The sequence below is a fragment of the Centruroides sculpturatus genome, unplaced genomic scaffold, assembly GCF_000671375.1.
Source record: "Centruroides sculpturatus isolate CEXI.00-Female unplaced genomic scaffold, Cexi_2.0 scaffold855, whole genome shotgun sequence".
In the NCBI taxonomy this organism is placed as follows: domain Eukaryota; kingdom Metazoa; phylum Arthropoda; class Arachnida; order Scorpiones; family Buthidae; genus Centruroides; species Centruroides sculpturatus.
Genome location: NW_019385080.1, coordinates 324,717 through 343,522, shown reverse-complemented (window position 1 = coordinate 343,522; position 18,806 = coordinate 324,717). Strand labels below are relative to the sequence as shown.

Genomic DNA, 18,806 nt, shown 5'->3' with positions numbered 1-18,806 from the left:
CCATCCGGCCGTCCCCATTGTGTGTCTGACAAACCTACTCTGGGCTTGCTAAAAACTCCTTCCAAGTGCCGATAGGACGGAGAGCTAAAAAAAAAACAAGTTTTTTTTTATTTACTGCATTCTTTTTCTAAGGTGTTGTCGATAAATTACGTCCGCATTTTTCTTGAAATTTTTACTCCCTCCCCTTCTTGTCCCAGTTTGTCCACATATCCGTAACTCCCTTTCCTCTTCGGACATCCAACAAAACTCAACTCCCGTTAAACCTTTATCACTTTATGAATGATAGATACAATACCATAATTAGAAACGAAACATACAAGGAGTTTTTAAATAAACATAATAAAATGCATAAACTGTATTAATTATAATGAAATAAACGGACATCCACTGAATCTCAACCCTCCCCTTCCCTTATCAGATTTATCATAATTCCCTCCCGCCTTTTCAGTGTGACGTCATTTATGGACAGCCCCTAATTAAAAACAATAAAAAAAATCGCAAATTAAGTAAAAATCAAACTTCGTGAATCGATAGTTTATGGGAACATCTGAATAATTTTTTTTTTAAATCAACCTATGCTTTAAGTATTTAACCGTATTGTCAAATTAAAATATATTTTTGAATTTATTACCAAAATTAGAAGATAAATTTAAAGTTTAGTATTTTGAATTTGGAACAATTTAAAATTTAGAATGTTAGAAAATAGAAGTCTTTTATTTATTCATTTATTAAAATACAGATCAAAAGATGATAGAAATAAAAACAAGTCATTTAACTGTTGTATTTTCTTGTTCTACAAACAAAACATTAAAAAAAAACAATTAGAAAATAAATGTATTTCTTTTTTTAATACGTTGATAATCTAATAAAAATCGTCGGCCACGTAAACATCTTGAATGACGTATTTGTCTTCCAGAATAAATAAAGTACGTCATTCACGTGTTTAGTAGAATGCTTACCACGCTATTTTTATGATCTCTTTCAATCATTGATTGATAGTAATTTCCACCAATTCTACTAGGCACTTTCTGACCAAACATAAAATGAATAAAGACCATGTAAGAAGAAAGAAAAGTAAATTTTTCCAAAGAGCAATTATCCAGGTAACTTACCAAATGAAAAAAAAAAATTCCGCGATTAATTCAACCGTTCGAAAGTATAATTCTAACAGGGAGATTTTACTATATGAATTTGTGTTACTATTAAAGTCAAGAAACAGATAAAGGAACTCTTAACATTATATAAAAACAGTTTAGAATATTTTCCTATTCCTTTTAATTTAAAGAATATTTTAGAACAATTAAAATATTCGGGTTTCACGGTTGTGTGATGCGTAATTGAATGGAAACCATAATTGAAAATTTACTTTAAAAAATTGAAAAACTTTATTTTCCGCATGCGGGCGTTATGTAAATTTTTAAACATATCCGAATATGTGGGTTTGATCAGGCCCATAATGAGAACGGTTGGATGGTGACGGATATATCGGGCCTAAACATATCCGTGTCAACACGTGAAAATTTCTGAGCTAACTCAAACGAAAAATCCTGAGTGGCCAGGTTACCGCTTTACCGTTAAAGGCAAAAACAAATCGCTTAGTAAATGATAAGGCTTTCGAATATTAACTAATTAATGAAATTTAAAATATAAATCTAATTATTCCAGTCTATTTTTCTATTTTAGTAACATGTTTATCAAATTTATTAACGTGTTTTAAATAGATATTCGACAAGTTTCAATTGTATTTTGGAAGAGGTCGCTACGATCTATCGAATATGGAAGCGATTTTGGATGATTATGTCTCGTCGGATGATCTTAAGGTAATGATGTAATTTTTATACGGTAAATTAATTTTAATTGTTATTTATTTAAAAATTACTATAATTCGCGTCACGTATTAATATATAAAAAAAATTAACGTTTCTGTCAGAATTATGAAATCCATCAATATTTACTTTCTCTATCTGTTGTCATAGAGAAAAAGAAATTAAAGTTTAATAAATAAATTTCCATATTTAGTTGAATATAACAAAACCACAATCCGAAAATCAATTTCTAGAAAAATATTTTAAGGTAAACATCGATATGAGTCACCATTGATTAGTTTTTTCCTGGCTAAGCTAAAGTCATGTGAGTTTTACTCACGTGACTTATTTCACTTACAGTGTTGGACAATAAATACGAATAAAATTAATAAATCTTAAGCTCATTCATTCGTAAAACATTCGGCATATTTGTATTTAAAGAACTTCAAAGCAAAAATATGAAGGGGAAAAATATTAGAATAAAAAAAAGAAATACCAAAACTTTTCTGTATTAAAGCACTTTATATGATTCAAACAATTTGCATACTTTTAGAGAAGATAAATCCAATATCCAAATGTATTGAGTATATTTCGGTTAGGAGGAAGGCAAATAAGACTCGTTTCTCGCATATGGGAGAGGAAAACGACTCAAATACGTTTTTGACGTAACGCAGCCCAAAAAGAATATGTACAAAAGTCAAACAGTAGATTTGCATGTTGTGAAGACATTCTGTTTTGAAGAAAGGTTGTAAGATATTTTTAGAGATTTAAATTTAAAAAGGCAATTTGGCAATTTGTACAGTGTTAATAATGGGAACATGCTAAAATCTTTGCAGTTTTCAGTTTTTTCTCCTACTCAACTACACGTATTACAATTTATCACATACAGGAGTTATCGAAGATGAACAATTATTGTAATTGTTCATCTTCGAGAACTCCTGTATGTGATAAATGGGAGTCTTATTTTATTTGCCTTCCTGTCAACTGATATGTACTCGATGCATTTGGACTTTGAATTTATTTATTTATTTTTTTTTTATTCGGTATGCAAATTATGTTTGAACCATATAAAATCTTTAGTACAGAGAAGATTTTTATAATGAATATGTTGCAAGTGCAAAACATTATTTTAAATGTTGAAACCATAGATATAACAGAAAATAGACAATAAAATTTAATTTTCAGAAATGATTTTGGTGTTATTGAAACCAAAACTAGCAGAAAGCACCATCAAATGATAGCTTGAATTTTTTCTTTGTCAATTGAAAATTTACAAAACTGAATTCAATGTAAAAAAGTGAATTAGGGGTAAAAAAAGAATGAGTTGTCCAAAAAATAGAGGCAATCCTTGACTTGTTTCATTTTTTAGTAATAAAAATTATAAATGTTATAGATTTATTTTATTGTGGTAACTCGGGATGTATTTTCTTCATAATTGAAGTTTAGACTATTTACAAAAATTAAATTAAATTTTTGTAAATAGTCTAAACTTCAATTATTATAGATTTATGTTTTGTTTGAAATTTGAATCTATTAAAAAATTGAAATATATCACAAATCTATTGGTTTTATTACAGTATCATAAACATCTGAAACATGACTATATTTTGAATTTTTTAAATATTTGTATGATGACATTAGTGTTTTAGCTATGTTCACAAATACTAAATGAAAATTGTTTGCTTGTTTTAACTATAAAATGATATTTAATGTGAAATGTAATTAATGAATATGAAAGAATAACATACAATGTAATTTTTATAAAATTTTAGAATATAAATTAAATAGTTTTCAGTGAAAGTAATAAAAACTAATAAATTCAGATGAATATTTAATAAAATGTATTTATATAAAAGTAAACTTGTGAGAAATTTAATACTGAATAAGTATGGACATTATTCAGATACAGTAGACTCCCCTATAAAACGGGTTCATATAGTTTGGATTCCTATATGACGGCGAAAAAATTGCGACCATATTCATATAAACACGCTAAAAGAGACTCGTATAATATGGTAAAACGTCACCGCCACTTGTGTTGCGATATGATTGGTCAAATCTAGACCAATAGTGGATATTGCACAAACTGTTGGGTTTAAACGAGCAGCGGACCTACTAAAAACCATTTATTATTTAACATCCATAAAAATTATATTTATATTAATGATGTCTCCAAAGTTTAGCAAAGTTTTCGCAGAAAAATAATTTATCAGAAGCACGCGAGCGTCATTTGATGCACCATTCCACGGCGAAAACAAGCTTAAGCAATGGCATCATCGAATGGTGCACACTTGGTAAGTAATCCTACAACTTTTTGTTTATAGCATAGTTTATATGGATTATTCCCAAAAAATTATACATATTTTGGAAATGTTGAATCAAATTAGTCTAGAATCGATTAATTTTATGGAAGAAAACCTTTCAAACAGCCATAGTCTGTAAACTGCATACATGCCGGGCTGTGATTGGCTCATGTATTTAAGGACTCGTAGAACATCAATTTCATAAAGAACAGAACATATCTACTGTGTTATAGGGGAGTCGACTGTAATTGAATATTAAACGTAGTTGTCATTTGATTACTGATGGCATAAATTCTGAACTAAAATAACATTTTACCTAAATTTGCAGAAAATTAATTCACAAAATGAGAGAATAATTATTATTAAAATAGTTTTTAAACCGAAAAAATATTTAAACAAGCTATTTTTTAATTCTTTCAATGGGAATATTGCTTGTATCATCTATCTAGTCAAAAAGAAGTCTCAAAGAACTAATCAAAAAGTGTTGCATGATAAAAATTTAAAAAACTGCAAACTACTACTAATCTCCATAAAGTGCTCTTTTTTAATTTTATGTAAGTTTCTTAGTTTCTTGCTAAGTAGTCAGAGGTAATACCACAAACAGGCTTATATATATGTGTGTGTAAATGAGGATGTTTGTTTGTTTGCTATACACTCCTAAGCCATTTGACCAATTACTACAAAACTAAGCAGTCACATTTAGATATGTCTAACTTAGGTAATGTCATACATCCCATCCCAAAATATTGATTACATTTCTATAAATCAATTATTCACTATCTACATTAGGTTTTCTGAGTTAAACATAGTGCCATTTATTGGCAAAAAATATAATTCTTACAAAAAAAGGATATAATTTTAAAAAATATATATTATATTCACTTAATTAGTGTGACAATGATACAGTGCAAAATAGATGCGCTATATCATTACTGAGACAGGTAGCATATAGCAATTGCCTGCATGGAATCAAATGTTACCTTGTGGAAAGTCTATAAATATTTAATTTTCCACATCTAACAACTTGGGTTTTTTCATTTCTGAATGGTATGCATTAATTTAGGTGTTACTAAACGTAAATATTAATAATGTTTAGTAACACCTAAATAGGATTCAGCTCCACAAAAGTCTTCCTGGGATGCATTCCTCTCGGCAGATCGCTCATGTATGATGTTGCTGTAACCAAATAAGCCAAACTAATTCTAACAAGTGATTATTTATTGTGACATCGTCACAACCTGGGCTGCAACTTTTCATCACAATGCTCTTAATTCTTTTAGCGGTGTCTTGCCCCTGTATGTCATACTTTTCCTGTCAACAACAGAGTTGTGCTGATATCTACCTAACTCTTTACAGGGGAAATTTTGAATTGAAGTAATGTAAACTTCAGGGTTAACCCGGGCCTCCTGCCCATAAGCTTTCCATATCTGGTCTCAACTTTTATCTATCTAACTCCTTTCTTGAGATTAAGGAAGGACACAGACGGAATGACAGTCTGAATTTATAGGCTACAATTTTTTCAAATTGAAACCCAATAATTTTTTTATAAATGCAATATTTATGAGAACATACTTTCCATGTAGTTTATACAATCTGTTGCAAAAATATAAACACTTTATTATCATACAAAAGCAATTATACTTGCATTTTTACAATATTTTTGACGAAACTATGTCTTGTTTCTAAAATAGTACTGCTGTCAATGACTGCACACCTTAGAGCAGAGTTGTCCAACCTTTTTTCCTAATGGGCCAAATTAGAAATTTGGGTATATTTAGTGGTCCACAAAGGTACTTTATATATACTTTTAAAAAGTTCAAAATGTGAATNGGTTCAGCCAGGCTGACAATGGGGCTGCCAGGTGGTGAGGGACGGAGCCCAACATATCCGAACGAACCACCCCCCGAAAAATTCCTGGGGATTTTACAACCCGTTCAGATTTGAGCCCGGGTCCCCCAGAGCGGTAGGCTGTCACCCTGACCACTCGGCCATCCGGCCGCGCCACCTTCATATTCCTCAGCAATCTTTTTTTTCAGTTCTATTGTGATTCTAGTCATTTTTTTTTAGTTTTCTGTTGCTTTTCACTTGCCTTTTTGTAATTCATGATTAATAAAAATAATAAAATTTTACTTACAAATTAAAATCGGAAGAAATTTAACAAAGTTATAAACTGTGGCACCACGAATGTCTAGTCTATTCTAGTACACTGATAGTGCTACTTGTTCATAGATGGAGCGTATAATTGAATTAAGTCATATACCAAGCAAAATTTGTTTCGTCCAAACAGGACGTATTCCAAATTAGACGTATTCTAAACCAGACGTATACAGAGGTACCACTGTATATGCTTTTAAAAAGTTCAAAATTTGAATATCAAATTTTAATAACAAATATATATTATTATAAAAAATACTGTACTATTGACATTAAAAACAGAAATTATACTCACACAAGATAAAAATAAATTCAATGTAATTTTTGACATTGCCTTCCTTTTATAATATTGTCAATATCTGCTTTTATGATACTAGTCTTAATTCTAAGAATGTTAGTTAAATTGGAATCACTCAACCTATTTCTTTTAGCAGTTTTGATGTTTTTCATGCACAAAAAGAATTGTTCACAACGGTATGTACTACTCCACATGCATAACAGTTCTATACATAAAATAGTTTTCTAAAACCAACTACATCATTATGAAATCAAAGTGTATCCAGTGAAACAAGAATAAGTTTTACAACATACTTTACCAAAATAAATGAAAATACACCTAAAAAAGTTTAGAGTACAGTAGGCTGTGGGTTGGACATCCCTGCCTTAAAAGTATGAAGGAGTACAGTACATGTCAGGAGTTTCAATTTGGCACAGAGTATTTGGTTCCCAAATCATGTGCACATAAAATAAACCAGACTTGTAGGTAATCAGGGGACTGAGAACCAGGTCAAAATAAAATACAAAATGCTGAGACTGTTTATACAAACATGCGTGAGTGTGAGATTTGCACAAGCATTGCTCGCACTATCCAAGATATAGTCATGTCCCAAGAACGGCTTCGCTGCTTTACTTTTTTAAATAAAAAAACAAGTCATGCGAAGTTTTTCAGACATTAAGGTTAGCAACTTTGATCACATGCTGGGCCATTAGGCTATGTACACACTCAGCGTTTTGAGTTACGTTAAACGCGCATTAGCAGCGTACACACCAGGCGTTAGACGAGCATTTAGTGGAGCATATGCACTGGCTCAGTTTGGAAATGGACATGAAAGTAATTGCTTGTATGCCTCTCCTCCATCGTCGCTATAAAAGACGATGGCAGAGACAAAGAGAGTTTTGGGTGCACCCAATATTACGAGATAGACTGACACATGAAATGTTTGTGACATTGTATCCAAAACTAAGACAAAATAAACCCAAGTTTTTTAATTCTTTTAAAATATCTATAAAATCCTTTGATAATGGTTGGTCTCTTTTAGATTTCATCAATAAATAGATCAGTATTGAAATGATCGTTCTCCATTTCGGCCAACGTACGTCCACTCTACCCGAAAACGCGCAATTGAGTTGTAAATTTCCAAAATTTACAACTTTTAGTCACTTTCATTGAACTGGAAAAATTTCTGTCTTTATTACATCTAATATTATGAAGAAATCAATCCACACTGTACTCGGCTAGAGATTGGTTCGGTTAAGCTTTTGTTTAAGTAAAATTTCAGCTCTTTCATCAGGGTTTTGTTTATGTCCCCAATTCCCTAATCACTTAATTATTTAACTACTACTTAAGTAGAAATAAGTCGAAACCGGTTACTATGTACTCGAATATTTGTAGTCTTGGGAAAAAAGTGGAAAGACAAATTTTTATGCAACGGATACAATAAATCGTAAATTTAAGGAAAATAAATTCTAGAACTTTTTCTGTACCTGATGCATCTCTCTCATTTATTAAATTTAGTTGTAAATTATGCTACCAAAGTAACAGTTAATTTTTTAACATTATGCAAGAATTGTACACATTTTTTTTCTACATTCCCTTAAAGATGGGATGTACGAAATTGTAATATCACTGGTTTAACATTGAAATCTGTGAGTAATATAAAATCGGAGAGCGGAATAAATATATTAAATATTTTAACGGATTTTTTTAAACTCCTGTCAACTATACAGAAAACTATCATAAAAACATACAGGTAAATTCTTATCAGCTGGGCTAAGTTATAAATCTACTCGTGATTTACATAATCGGGTGAGGGTGGCCAAATATCTAGCAGGCGGGCGGCTAACAGCCCGGAACCGGTCCTGGATAGAATTGGATGCGGTATACGTGTAGCATCCACCCAAGGTCCTAGGCTTCCACTGGCTAAACCAGGTGAGGTTGGTGCCGTGTAAAGTGCATGCGCGAATCTGGCTTTTTGGATGTTGATGATACAGTGCTTCCGCTCTGCCACTAATATTCAAATATACAATAGCAATCTTAACTTTTTTTTCACGTGTAGTATAGAAATTTGTAATAAGATACATAATGCGGTTATAATAAAATATTGTGCGATTATTTTCATATAATTAAAATTAATATGTATTTATTTTTTAGAAAATNAATATTCAAATATACAATAGCAATCTTAACTTTTTTTTCACGTGTAGTATAGAAATTTGTAATAAGATACATAATGCGGTTATAATAAAATATTGTGCGATTATTTTCATATAATTAAAATTAATATGTATTTATTTTTTAGAAAATGCAAGGAAAGTGGCGCATTCACTGCTTCTAATGACGGCACGCCACTGGTTTACAACATATTGAAACTACAAAATGACATTGGAATTGTGATCAAGTGGTGTCAGGAACTATGCTAGTAACATAGCATGTTATGCTGGTTTTTAGATCAGCCAAGTTACAAATGTTATTTTGATACACATTGGCTTTTAAGAAACCCCAAAGCATAAAGTCATACAGGCTTAGATTTGATGGTCAGAGTGGCTATGTTAAAGAGAAATATCAATAAATAATCCTGTCATTTGTGAAATAGGTTTGAAGCTGTTTTGTTAGATGTGTACAGAACTCTGTCATGCATAAAAATGCTTGGTTGATTAACTGAATCACAGCTGATGTTAGATGACAGCATGTTTGTCTTTTATGATGGCTTTGGTGTTGGCCACCAGCAACTCCTATTTTCTTTTATTTCATAAATATTTCATCTCATTAGTGTACTGACCATGTTTTACAGTTGTCAGACTAATAGATGTCTTATTACAAGGGTCGAGTATTTGGAATAGACAAACTTCAGTTCTGAATAATATACAGTGTAATCATATACCGTATTTATTTGCATATAAGTTGATCTCACATATAGGACAAGGTGTGACTTTAAAGATAAAAAAAATTAAATTTATTAATACAATTCTAATTTTATTTCATTTAATCACAAATAAAATATTTTCAAATGCACATATTAAGGCAACCATGTTTTCTTGACGCTATTACCTTTTGTCTACTTGGATTCTCCCTTCGAAGCTTCATTATAACTCTTATTCACTCTCACTCCACAAAGCATCATCCTCTGATCCATCCAGTGAGTTTGAAATGCAGTATTTCTTGAATGACTTTGCTATCAGCTCTTGAGGAATGCTTTTCCATGCACCTGATACCCACATAGCAAAACCAAAAGATTATAAAGCGCATGATTGGAAAAAGTTTCAATATTCAAATATTCAATACAAATATTAAAAATATCAACTTAACAAATATGAAATAACTACATTTATAATCATTGCTAAGTGACCAGCTATTTTTGGACCATCTCTTTGAAAGTCGGCGAATATCGCAATGACAAGTTTTGTCAGGACTGACACCACTGTGTCTTCACGGCTAGACAAAGAAACCGTTTCATTTGGGCGTGAGCGGTCATGTGTGTGAGCGAACAGAGTCAGGATGGAAGGAGAGACAGTGCACTGGAAGGGACTTACTCAGAGACGCTTTAACGTAACAACAGTTTATTTGGTAACATACCATACATATATTTGGTAACAGGCCATACATTTCGATTTTAAATAGACTAGTTTTTTTTTTTTTTGATAATTTCTATGATTTAATAAATATTGGCTATATGTGATATTATGTTTTTCCCCGATTTGTGAGAGAGAGTTTACATAAGTTGCACGTGGTGATAAATACCTTGTACGAAACCTTGGTCTTCTGCAAGTCAGTCGGACACAAAAGAAGACAGTTCTGTACGACAGTTCTTATTTCCACAGTTCCTAGTTATTAGGCGAGGAGGTATCCAAAGGCGAGGAAATATCCAAATATTTTAGCACAGGGAAAACTTGAGTGGTCCGATCGAGGAACTGGTGACAACTGCCACTTTGTTGTTCTGTTCTAAGGTTGTATTGTTGAAATTGAGATATTAGGTCGAAAGGTGCTGAGAAAGCGTTGTTATTAAGCCTGAGAACTTAGCAGATGTTTAGCTCCCAGGTGTAAAAGTTGACAGTTATTGAATTAAAGTATGGCTACAATGTGAAATGATATAAACACACAGAAAGTCTGAATTCAGATCCTCACAAACTATACATGGTTCACAAAAATTATTGCAAAAATGCACAGAATCCTTCGCTCGCACGCATAGAACGATCTAGGTTTTTGAAGCAGTAAAAAATGAATTAAATCTTATCTTATATGTGAATAAATATGGAATAATTAATGATAATATAATTTAAAATTTAAATTTTTCCCTTTTAAACTAATTGCATTTATTTTAGCAGGTTTAATTATTTAGATACTTTCTAACCTGAAAAATCTAGATATAAAATTATAATTTTATTTTTTTCAATTACTTAATTAAATTTCATTTTTTATAATTGGTATTTTTATTTTTTTATTTAGAAATTTGAAATTAACTACAATGAGCATTTAAACAGAGGTGAAGTAACATCCAAAATTAAATTTGAATATGCATGGTGTCTTACACGAAGTAGATATCCTGCAGATATTAGAAGAGGAGTGATTTTATTAGAAGGTAATATTTATTAAACTGTAAATTCTATTTACAGATATAAAAATCCAGTGTAGTAAAGCAATTTATTTAATGATAAAGCAATTAAAATGTTAAAATGTCTTTTTCAAATTAAAATATCTATTACATGACATGATATTTTATTATAATAATTTTTAGTTGGTTTTAATTTTGAACTTTGCATAAATTTATAAGTTAAATTTCATCATTTTGTCATTTAACGCACTCCACCTCTGTTGCTAATGGCTAAATTGTTTTTACCCCTCAGGCTACAAAGGGAACTTGTATAGCAAAACTAGCCTAACAACTTTTCAATTAGCCAATTTTGTTTTTAACAGATAAGGTCAATTTTGTGTGTAAAGAGTTAATGTATGTCTATAAACCAAGAGTTTGCAAGAATAAAAACAAATAGTAGTGCTTGAAATATGAGATTAATAAATATAAGGTATTATATTCCGTTTAGAAGGGGGGAAAAAGCAGTTCAATTTGCAAATTAAAATGTATTACATAGCATTGCACTGATGATAAAAAATCAAGTTATTGAAAATAACTCTTTACAATATGTATGTCAAACGTTGTGTGAAATGATTGAATAATTTAAGAAACTAAGTTAATTTAACATATAAAATTATGATTCAATTTTTTAATAATATTGCTTAACATGTTTCAAAAAGAGATTTTTTTTTTCTATTCTTTATGTATTATACAACTATAATATATTCTCCTCTAAAATGTATAAAGAATTTTTTTTATTGGTGTCGTGTATTTAAAAAATATCTTATTCATCAATTTATCTGACAAAATATATTTAATAGTTAGATTATTATTTCATTTTTTTAGTTTCAGTCAATCTTGGAATGAATATGATTTAGAATAATTTACCAAACTGCATTCATGCAAAATAATTTCATAATCTAGGATATTATATAATTATGTTAATTAAGAAAAGATTTCTAAATTTAATATATGAAAATAAAGATCTAAGGAAATGGCATGCAAGATTGGAAAGAAAAAAATTCAGACTGAAATATAATTTGTTCTATCAAAAACAATATTAATTTTATAAAATTCATTTTATAAGTTATTTTAGAGGTTAGAAGTTTTAGAAGTTGTTATAAAACTAAGTTACTTTTTATTCTGCTTGTCTTTATGTAAGTTTCATAAGAAATTATTACATCTTTTGGCATACAAAAACAAAAATATATGGGTATCATATATATATGATACCCATATATATTTGTTTTTGTATGCCAAAAGATGTAATAATTTCTTATGAAACTTACATAAAGACAAGCAGAATAAAAAGTAACTTAGTTTTATAACAACTTCTAAAACTTCTAACCTCTAAAATAACTTATAAAATGAATTTTATAAAATTAATATTGTTTTTGATAGAACAAATTATATTTCAGTCTGAATTTTTTTCTTTCCAATCTTGCATGCCATTTCCTTAGATCTTTATTTTCATATATTAAATTTAGAAATCTTTTCTTAATTAACATAATTATATAATATCCTAGATTATGAAATTATTTTGCATGAATGCAGTTTGGTAAATTATTCTAAATCATATTCATTCCAAGATTGACTGAAACTAAAAAAATGAAATAATAATCTAACTATTAAATATATTTTGTCAGATAAATTGATGAATAAGATATTTTTTAAATACACGACACCAATAAAAAAAATTCTTTATACATTTTAGAGGAGAATATATTATAGTTGTATAATACATAAAGAATAGAAAAAAAAAATCTCTTTTTGAAACATGTTAAGCAATATTATTAAAAAATTGAATCATAATTTTATATGTTAAATTAACTTAGTTTCTTAAATTATTCAATCATTTCACACAACGTTTGACATACATATTGTAAAGAGTTATTTTCAATAACTTGATTTTTTATCATCAGTGCAATGCTATGTAATACATTTTAATTTGCAAATTGAACTGCTTTTTCCCCCCTTCTAAACGGAATATAATACCTTATATTTATTAATCTCATATTTCAAGCACTACTATTTGTTTTTATTCTTGCAAACTCTTGGTTTATAGACATACATTAACTCTTTACACACAAAATTGACCTTATCTGTTAAAAACAAAATTGGCTAATTGAAAAGTTGTTAGGCTAGTTTTGCTATACAAGTTCCCTTTGTAGCCTGAGGGGTAAAAACAATTTNCATTATTAGTATAGTATATTAGTATATCCCATGTAATTAGTATATTAGTATATCGCTATTAACCTACTTCGCGTTGAATTTTCATCAATGTTAAGTCTAACAAATTTTTTAATAATAATAATCGTCACTATTGTATCGTTAAAAATTATTTTTAAATTATTTTATTGCTCACAAAACAAACAACCACTCATAATTAGAAAATTAAGTCTCATTTAAATACTGGCCTCCCTACAATGGTCGAGCTGGTGTTGCCAGCTAAAACACGCAAAAATTTTAAAAAATAATATTAAAGTAGCCAAGACATAGCCAAATATTGTAGTGCCACATCACTAGCAGACATATGAAATTTACCGACTAGAATGGTCGGTTAACTGATGTGACGGTTAATCGGGGGTTGGATAATCGATGCTCTACTGTACTTTCTTTCATTCTGATACATACATTCATTTTTCATTCAGAATATTATGTATAATAGTGAGTGTCTGAAAATCAAGAACTACCTATATTTGGAGTTGTTATTTACTTACTTTTTATTACTTTTTTAATGAAAAAAGTATTCCAAACCCTGTGTTTTTTCTTATAAAGTTTTTAATTGTTAAAAAAAATCTTTGAAACATGTAAAAATGTACTGTATATATTAATTTTATATTTGTAAATAATTTTGTATACTTATAACATATTAATATTTTAGATTTATTTAATAATGGAGATGAACAAGCAAAACGTGATTATCTTTACTATTTAGCTGTTGGTAATACCAAATTAAAGGTAAAATCCTCCTAATTAATTAAAAAAAATTTATAAGTAGTTTTATATAATTAAAAAAATTCTACTTTTATTCTGTTTTTAGGAATATAATAAAGCTTCCAGTTATATCAAAGCCTTTCTTAGTGTGGAACCAACAAATCGGCAAGCTCAGGAATTACAAAAATTAATAAAAGACAGAATGAGAAAAGGTAATTATAGTAAAAGTTTACAAATATGTTTAATAAATTGATAGTGTTTTTTTTTTTATCATCTATTCTTTTATTCCTATAGAAAAGATATTAACAATAAAATTGTTACTGAAGGAAAGTTTTACTTCATTCTTGGAATAATTTATAAATTTTTAACATATAAAATGGATTTTTAAATTTTTTTATTAATACTGTATAACATATAATTAATATAAAATCTATACTTTTGTGATTTAAGGGTTGAAATGGATGATAATGATATGAATTATGTTTTAAAAAGATATATGAATATTATTTAAATCAGTAATCAGTATATCAGTATACATACAGTATATCATATGCTGATAGTGATATATATTTTTCATAAGTTGTATGTGTCTGTATGTGTTTATCTAGTAAATGCATGTTTTGTGATTCCTTGCTTCTCTCATTATATTTCTAATATCTAATTAATTAAAATTGATTTCTTTATAACTACATTTGTCTTTTTTGTTTCAGTTCTTTAATGTCTAAAATAAATACTGTTTACTTTTTAAGAGTCAAAGAAGAAAAAAGTTGATGATAAACATTCTCTGAACTTCTTGATCTTGGATTTTTTAATTGTATGAGATATAAATACAAACTTTTTTTTGTTGCTTAAACACTATGTAGTGTAATTAATCTATCACTTGGCATTCCTTCATCTTTTTATTTCCAAAAGTTAATTTGGAACTAAAAAAGATGGAATGCCAAGTGATTGATTAATTACACTACATAGTGGCAGTGTTTAATCAACAACTAAAAATTACGACATGGTTTCAGATTGGCAAATAAATACAAATGTCAAATGGAATCTTGCTTTTCCTAATTATATCTGATAGCCACACTACCTTTTAGATTGATAATAAGTTTTATTACAGATATAAATAGGTGTATTGTGAGTTTTTAATATTAGGATATATATTAGTAAACAATAAGGGTAAATAGTAGTAGTTTTTCTGGAAAAATTTGTCATTATGTTTTAATTATATAATATATATATACATTATATGTTGGGTGATCATAATTAAAGTACCCCTATACAACATGGTGTATAGAGATATTTAGCAGGCTAAATGCAACCAAATTGGTATAGTGATATTTCTGAACATGGAAAGGACATTTTTGTGGAAGTAAAAAAAAATGTTGGTACCAAAACTTAACACTATGGCATCTTTAGCACTACAAGCCATATGATCTTAATTCATATGATACAGTATTTTGGTTATGGGAACACTTAAAAAGTGTGTTTTTCTTTTTTTTTTTTTTAGGACATATTGACATTTGGCAGACTTAAAAGATTGTTATGTTTGTCATATGCAATATACTACTAATCAGTAGTATATTCATCAATTATGATTGACTGTTGAACATTCTGAAGTCAGTGAACAGCTGACTTCAGAATGGTTACCACACTGAGCAGTACTTCCTTCATTGCTAAGGTCTCTGTATAATGTGAGTGCCTTGTACAAATAAAATGTTTGTTGTTTGCAGTTTCAAAAGTGCCTTAATGGTGAGTTTGGGCAGTAATTATTTTCTATTATGGAAATACTTTCCACATATTTCACATCCTGAAATGTCACTATACCAGATTTGGTTGTATTTGGATTGCTAAATATTTTTTTAGACAGCATTGAATATGAGTACTTTAATTATAGTTGCCCAGTACTGTAAAACCTTGTTATTTTGATATTGGATAATTTGAGGTCAAGTCTAGTCCCTGGCCAAGAGAAAAGGATTTTGCATATATTCCAGTTTGGATAATTCAAAATATGTGTACAATGAAATTCAAAGTCATTATCTGGTCTGGTGACTCACAAAAATAGTGTTTAATTCAAAATCTTCCATCATATTACATGTTTATAAAAAAGTTTCCACCCCAAGTAGCAGTTTTAGTTTTATCAATTATACATTGATTTATTGGATATCAGTTCAAGGTCATTCAAACATTGTACACATTGCCAATGAACAGAAAGTTTTTATTATGGAAGAAATATGTTTGACATGTAATTATTTTGGACAGTTTTTGCAAAAATCTATTGTTTCAATAATTCCAAAGTCCATTAAATACACATGTGTATTCATGATAGAATGCATACTTATATCTTTAGCTATTAATAGATCTTGTTTTCATCTGATGATTTTTGTAATCTTGAACTCAAGATAGTGAATTCTTCATAGAGCTAGCCATTGATCCTCTAGACCAGTGTTTCTCAACCTCTAATGAATCATTGTCCCCTTCAATAAAACCATTATGTAGTATTGCCCTTCACTTCGAAAACAATTTTGTTAGGTTTATTAGTTTAATTTTTTACAAAGTATATAATTATCAAATAAACATTTATTTACTTAGAATACGCATTAGATTTTGATATTACTNTTAGTTTAATTTTTTACAAAGTATATAATTATCAAATAAACATTTATTTACTTAGAATACGCATCAGATTTTGATATTACTGTATTAACAAAATTAAAATTAAGCATTATTCGCTGTGAATCCCCGCTGCAGGCTTCAAAATTCTGATGCTGAGGGCTGAGGCTAACGCCAAATTTGTATTGCATTGAATAGACTAGTCCAGGGGTGGCCAACAGCTTTTGCCCCAGGCTGAATTGGAAAGGAAACTTTTTCCACAAGCCGAACCAGAGGCTGCCCTGGGAAGATTTTGAGGTGGTGTGAGATCTCATTGTGGTGTCACTCCATAAAGACTAAATTGTAGATAGAGATTACAGATACACTTTTCACATTATCATGCTTTATCAACATTCTACACTGTACTTATGAGATTTGTAATGGAGTACTCTAAACGTACAGTGAGTTGTTGACCTTTTTTTTTTTTTTTTATGCATCTGAACTTTTCATCGAGCTATTCAGAGTTCAGTAGCTAATATTGAAAGATTGATTGCGGGCCACATAAATTCATTAGACAGGCTGTGTGTTGGCTGTGCCTGGACTAGTCACTAGTATAATGTTATTTGTTTAATTATTGTATGATATAACGAATAAAATATCTAATTATTCTTAATATAATGTTTTACTATATTGCTCAGAAAATTGTTTTTTGCCCCCAAAATATAAATTGTTATTAATCGCCACCCAATATGGAAAAATACCCACATGGGAGCAATATTGCCCCCATTGAGAAACACTGCTCTAGACAATTTGTGGTAATTCTTTTTGAAGCACTTAAGCTTCTTTATTACATTATTTTCAGGTCTTGCTTTGCATGTATTTTGGTTACATTTTCATTGTTTTCATTAAGTACATGCTAACTGATGGTTTTTTTTGAAATACAAGTTATTACTAAGTAATTTAAGCTAATATTAATTTAATGCATTTGTAAATGAATGGGTGAAATTATATAAGATAATATCATAGTTTTATTTGAGAATTACAAAAAAGTTCAATTCAAAAAAAGTTTGGATAGTTTGAACCTGGATAATTGGAAGTTGTGTTTTTTTTTATATTTTTTCTTGCAACAAATACAATTGGATGTTATTTTTGATTGAATATTGTGTTTAACTTGGAGTTAACTGAATGTTAAAAAGTAAATCAGTAATAATTTATTGTATAGTAGATATATGAAAAGATTTTGTTAATTAAATTATTTTTATAATAATAATTAATAATCATGTTAAGGCTTTTTTCAAATTAAATACAGTTTTCAATTTTTTATAATTTTACAATAAATATTAAGTGATTTAATTATGATTTATTTTTTAGAAGGATTAATGGGTATGGCAATTGTAGGAGGTGCAGCTTTAGCCCTTGGCGGACTTGTAGGTTTAGGTGTTGCAATGTCAAGAAAATAATTTTGTATAAAATGATGAAAAAGTAAGTTTTATTTAATTTTTAATTACTATTGAATAGTGTTTTAATTAGTTTATTGTAAGCAAATCTTATTTTATTATTTGATATGCACTCTCTAATTTTCATAACATAAAAAAATGAATTTATACATTAACACATTTTTACATCATTGAAGTATAAAAAAATAATATTAAAAATCAGTGTTATTTGTTGTAATGATTGAGTGATTTCTGAAAATCACTATTGTGATTAATTTGAAAATTTATTATATACTAGCGCATTGCTGCAATCTCAGAAGAAAGGAAATTCAAGCAAATTCGTTATGATAAAATTCAATTTACATTTTATTATTTTTATTGAAACTTATTATTATTATTATTATTATTCATTTTCATCGGGAAAACATTTCAAAGTGTTGTTTCAATTCTATTTATTTATTGGAGTGTTTGTGGATACACGATATTTTTTGTTTTTCCGTCTGGTGCGTACACGAATAAATCGGAAGGTTTTTCGACGCGTGAGCCGGCCACATACAGTTGTCCATGCGAGAAGCACGGATTCTCCAAATTTAGCCCACACACTCGCTGCGATTGTCAGAAGTGCGATATTCCCCATTTTTATATATATTTTTAAATCCTTTATAATTTTAATTATTTAATTGCTCCTTCCTCTCTTCCTTGGCATGTTGTGAAATTTCTGATAGTTGGATAATAAACCGT

General features: G+C 29.0%; 1 protein-coding gene across 1 annotated transcript in view; it reads left to right on the top strand.

Moving 5' to 3' along the window:
- The first annotated feature begins 902 nt into the window (after positions 1 to 902).
- LOC111634364 (mitochondrial fission 1 protein-like) overlaps positions 903 to 18,806 on the top strand; it is a 27,166-nt gene continuing 9,262 nt past the window's right edge. Inside the window, exons 1-6 of the mRNA XM_023379123.1 lie at positions 903 to 1,103; positions 1,722 to 1,820; positions 10,986 to 11,118; positions 13,994 to 14,070; positions 14,153 to 14,258; positions 18,001 to 18,111. Of these exons, the coding sequence (XP_023234891.1) occupies positions 1,044 to 1,103; positions 1,722 to 1,820; positions 10,986 to 11,118; positions 13,994 to 14,070; positions 14,153 to 14,258; positions 18,001 to 18,089 (564 nt within the window). The 5' untranslated portion in view covers positions 903 to 1,043 and the 3' untranslated portion in view covers positions 18,090 to 18,111. The remainder of the gene's footprint in view (positions 1,104 to 1,721; positions 1,821 to 10,985; positions 11,119 to 13,993; positions 14,071 to 14,152; positions 14,259 to 18,000; positions 18,112 to 18,806) is intronic.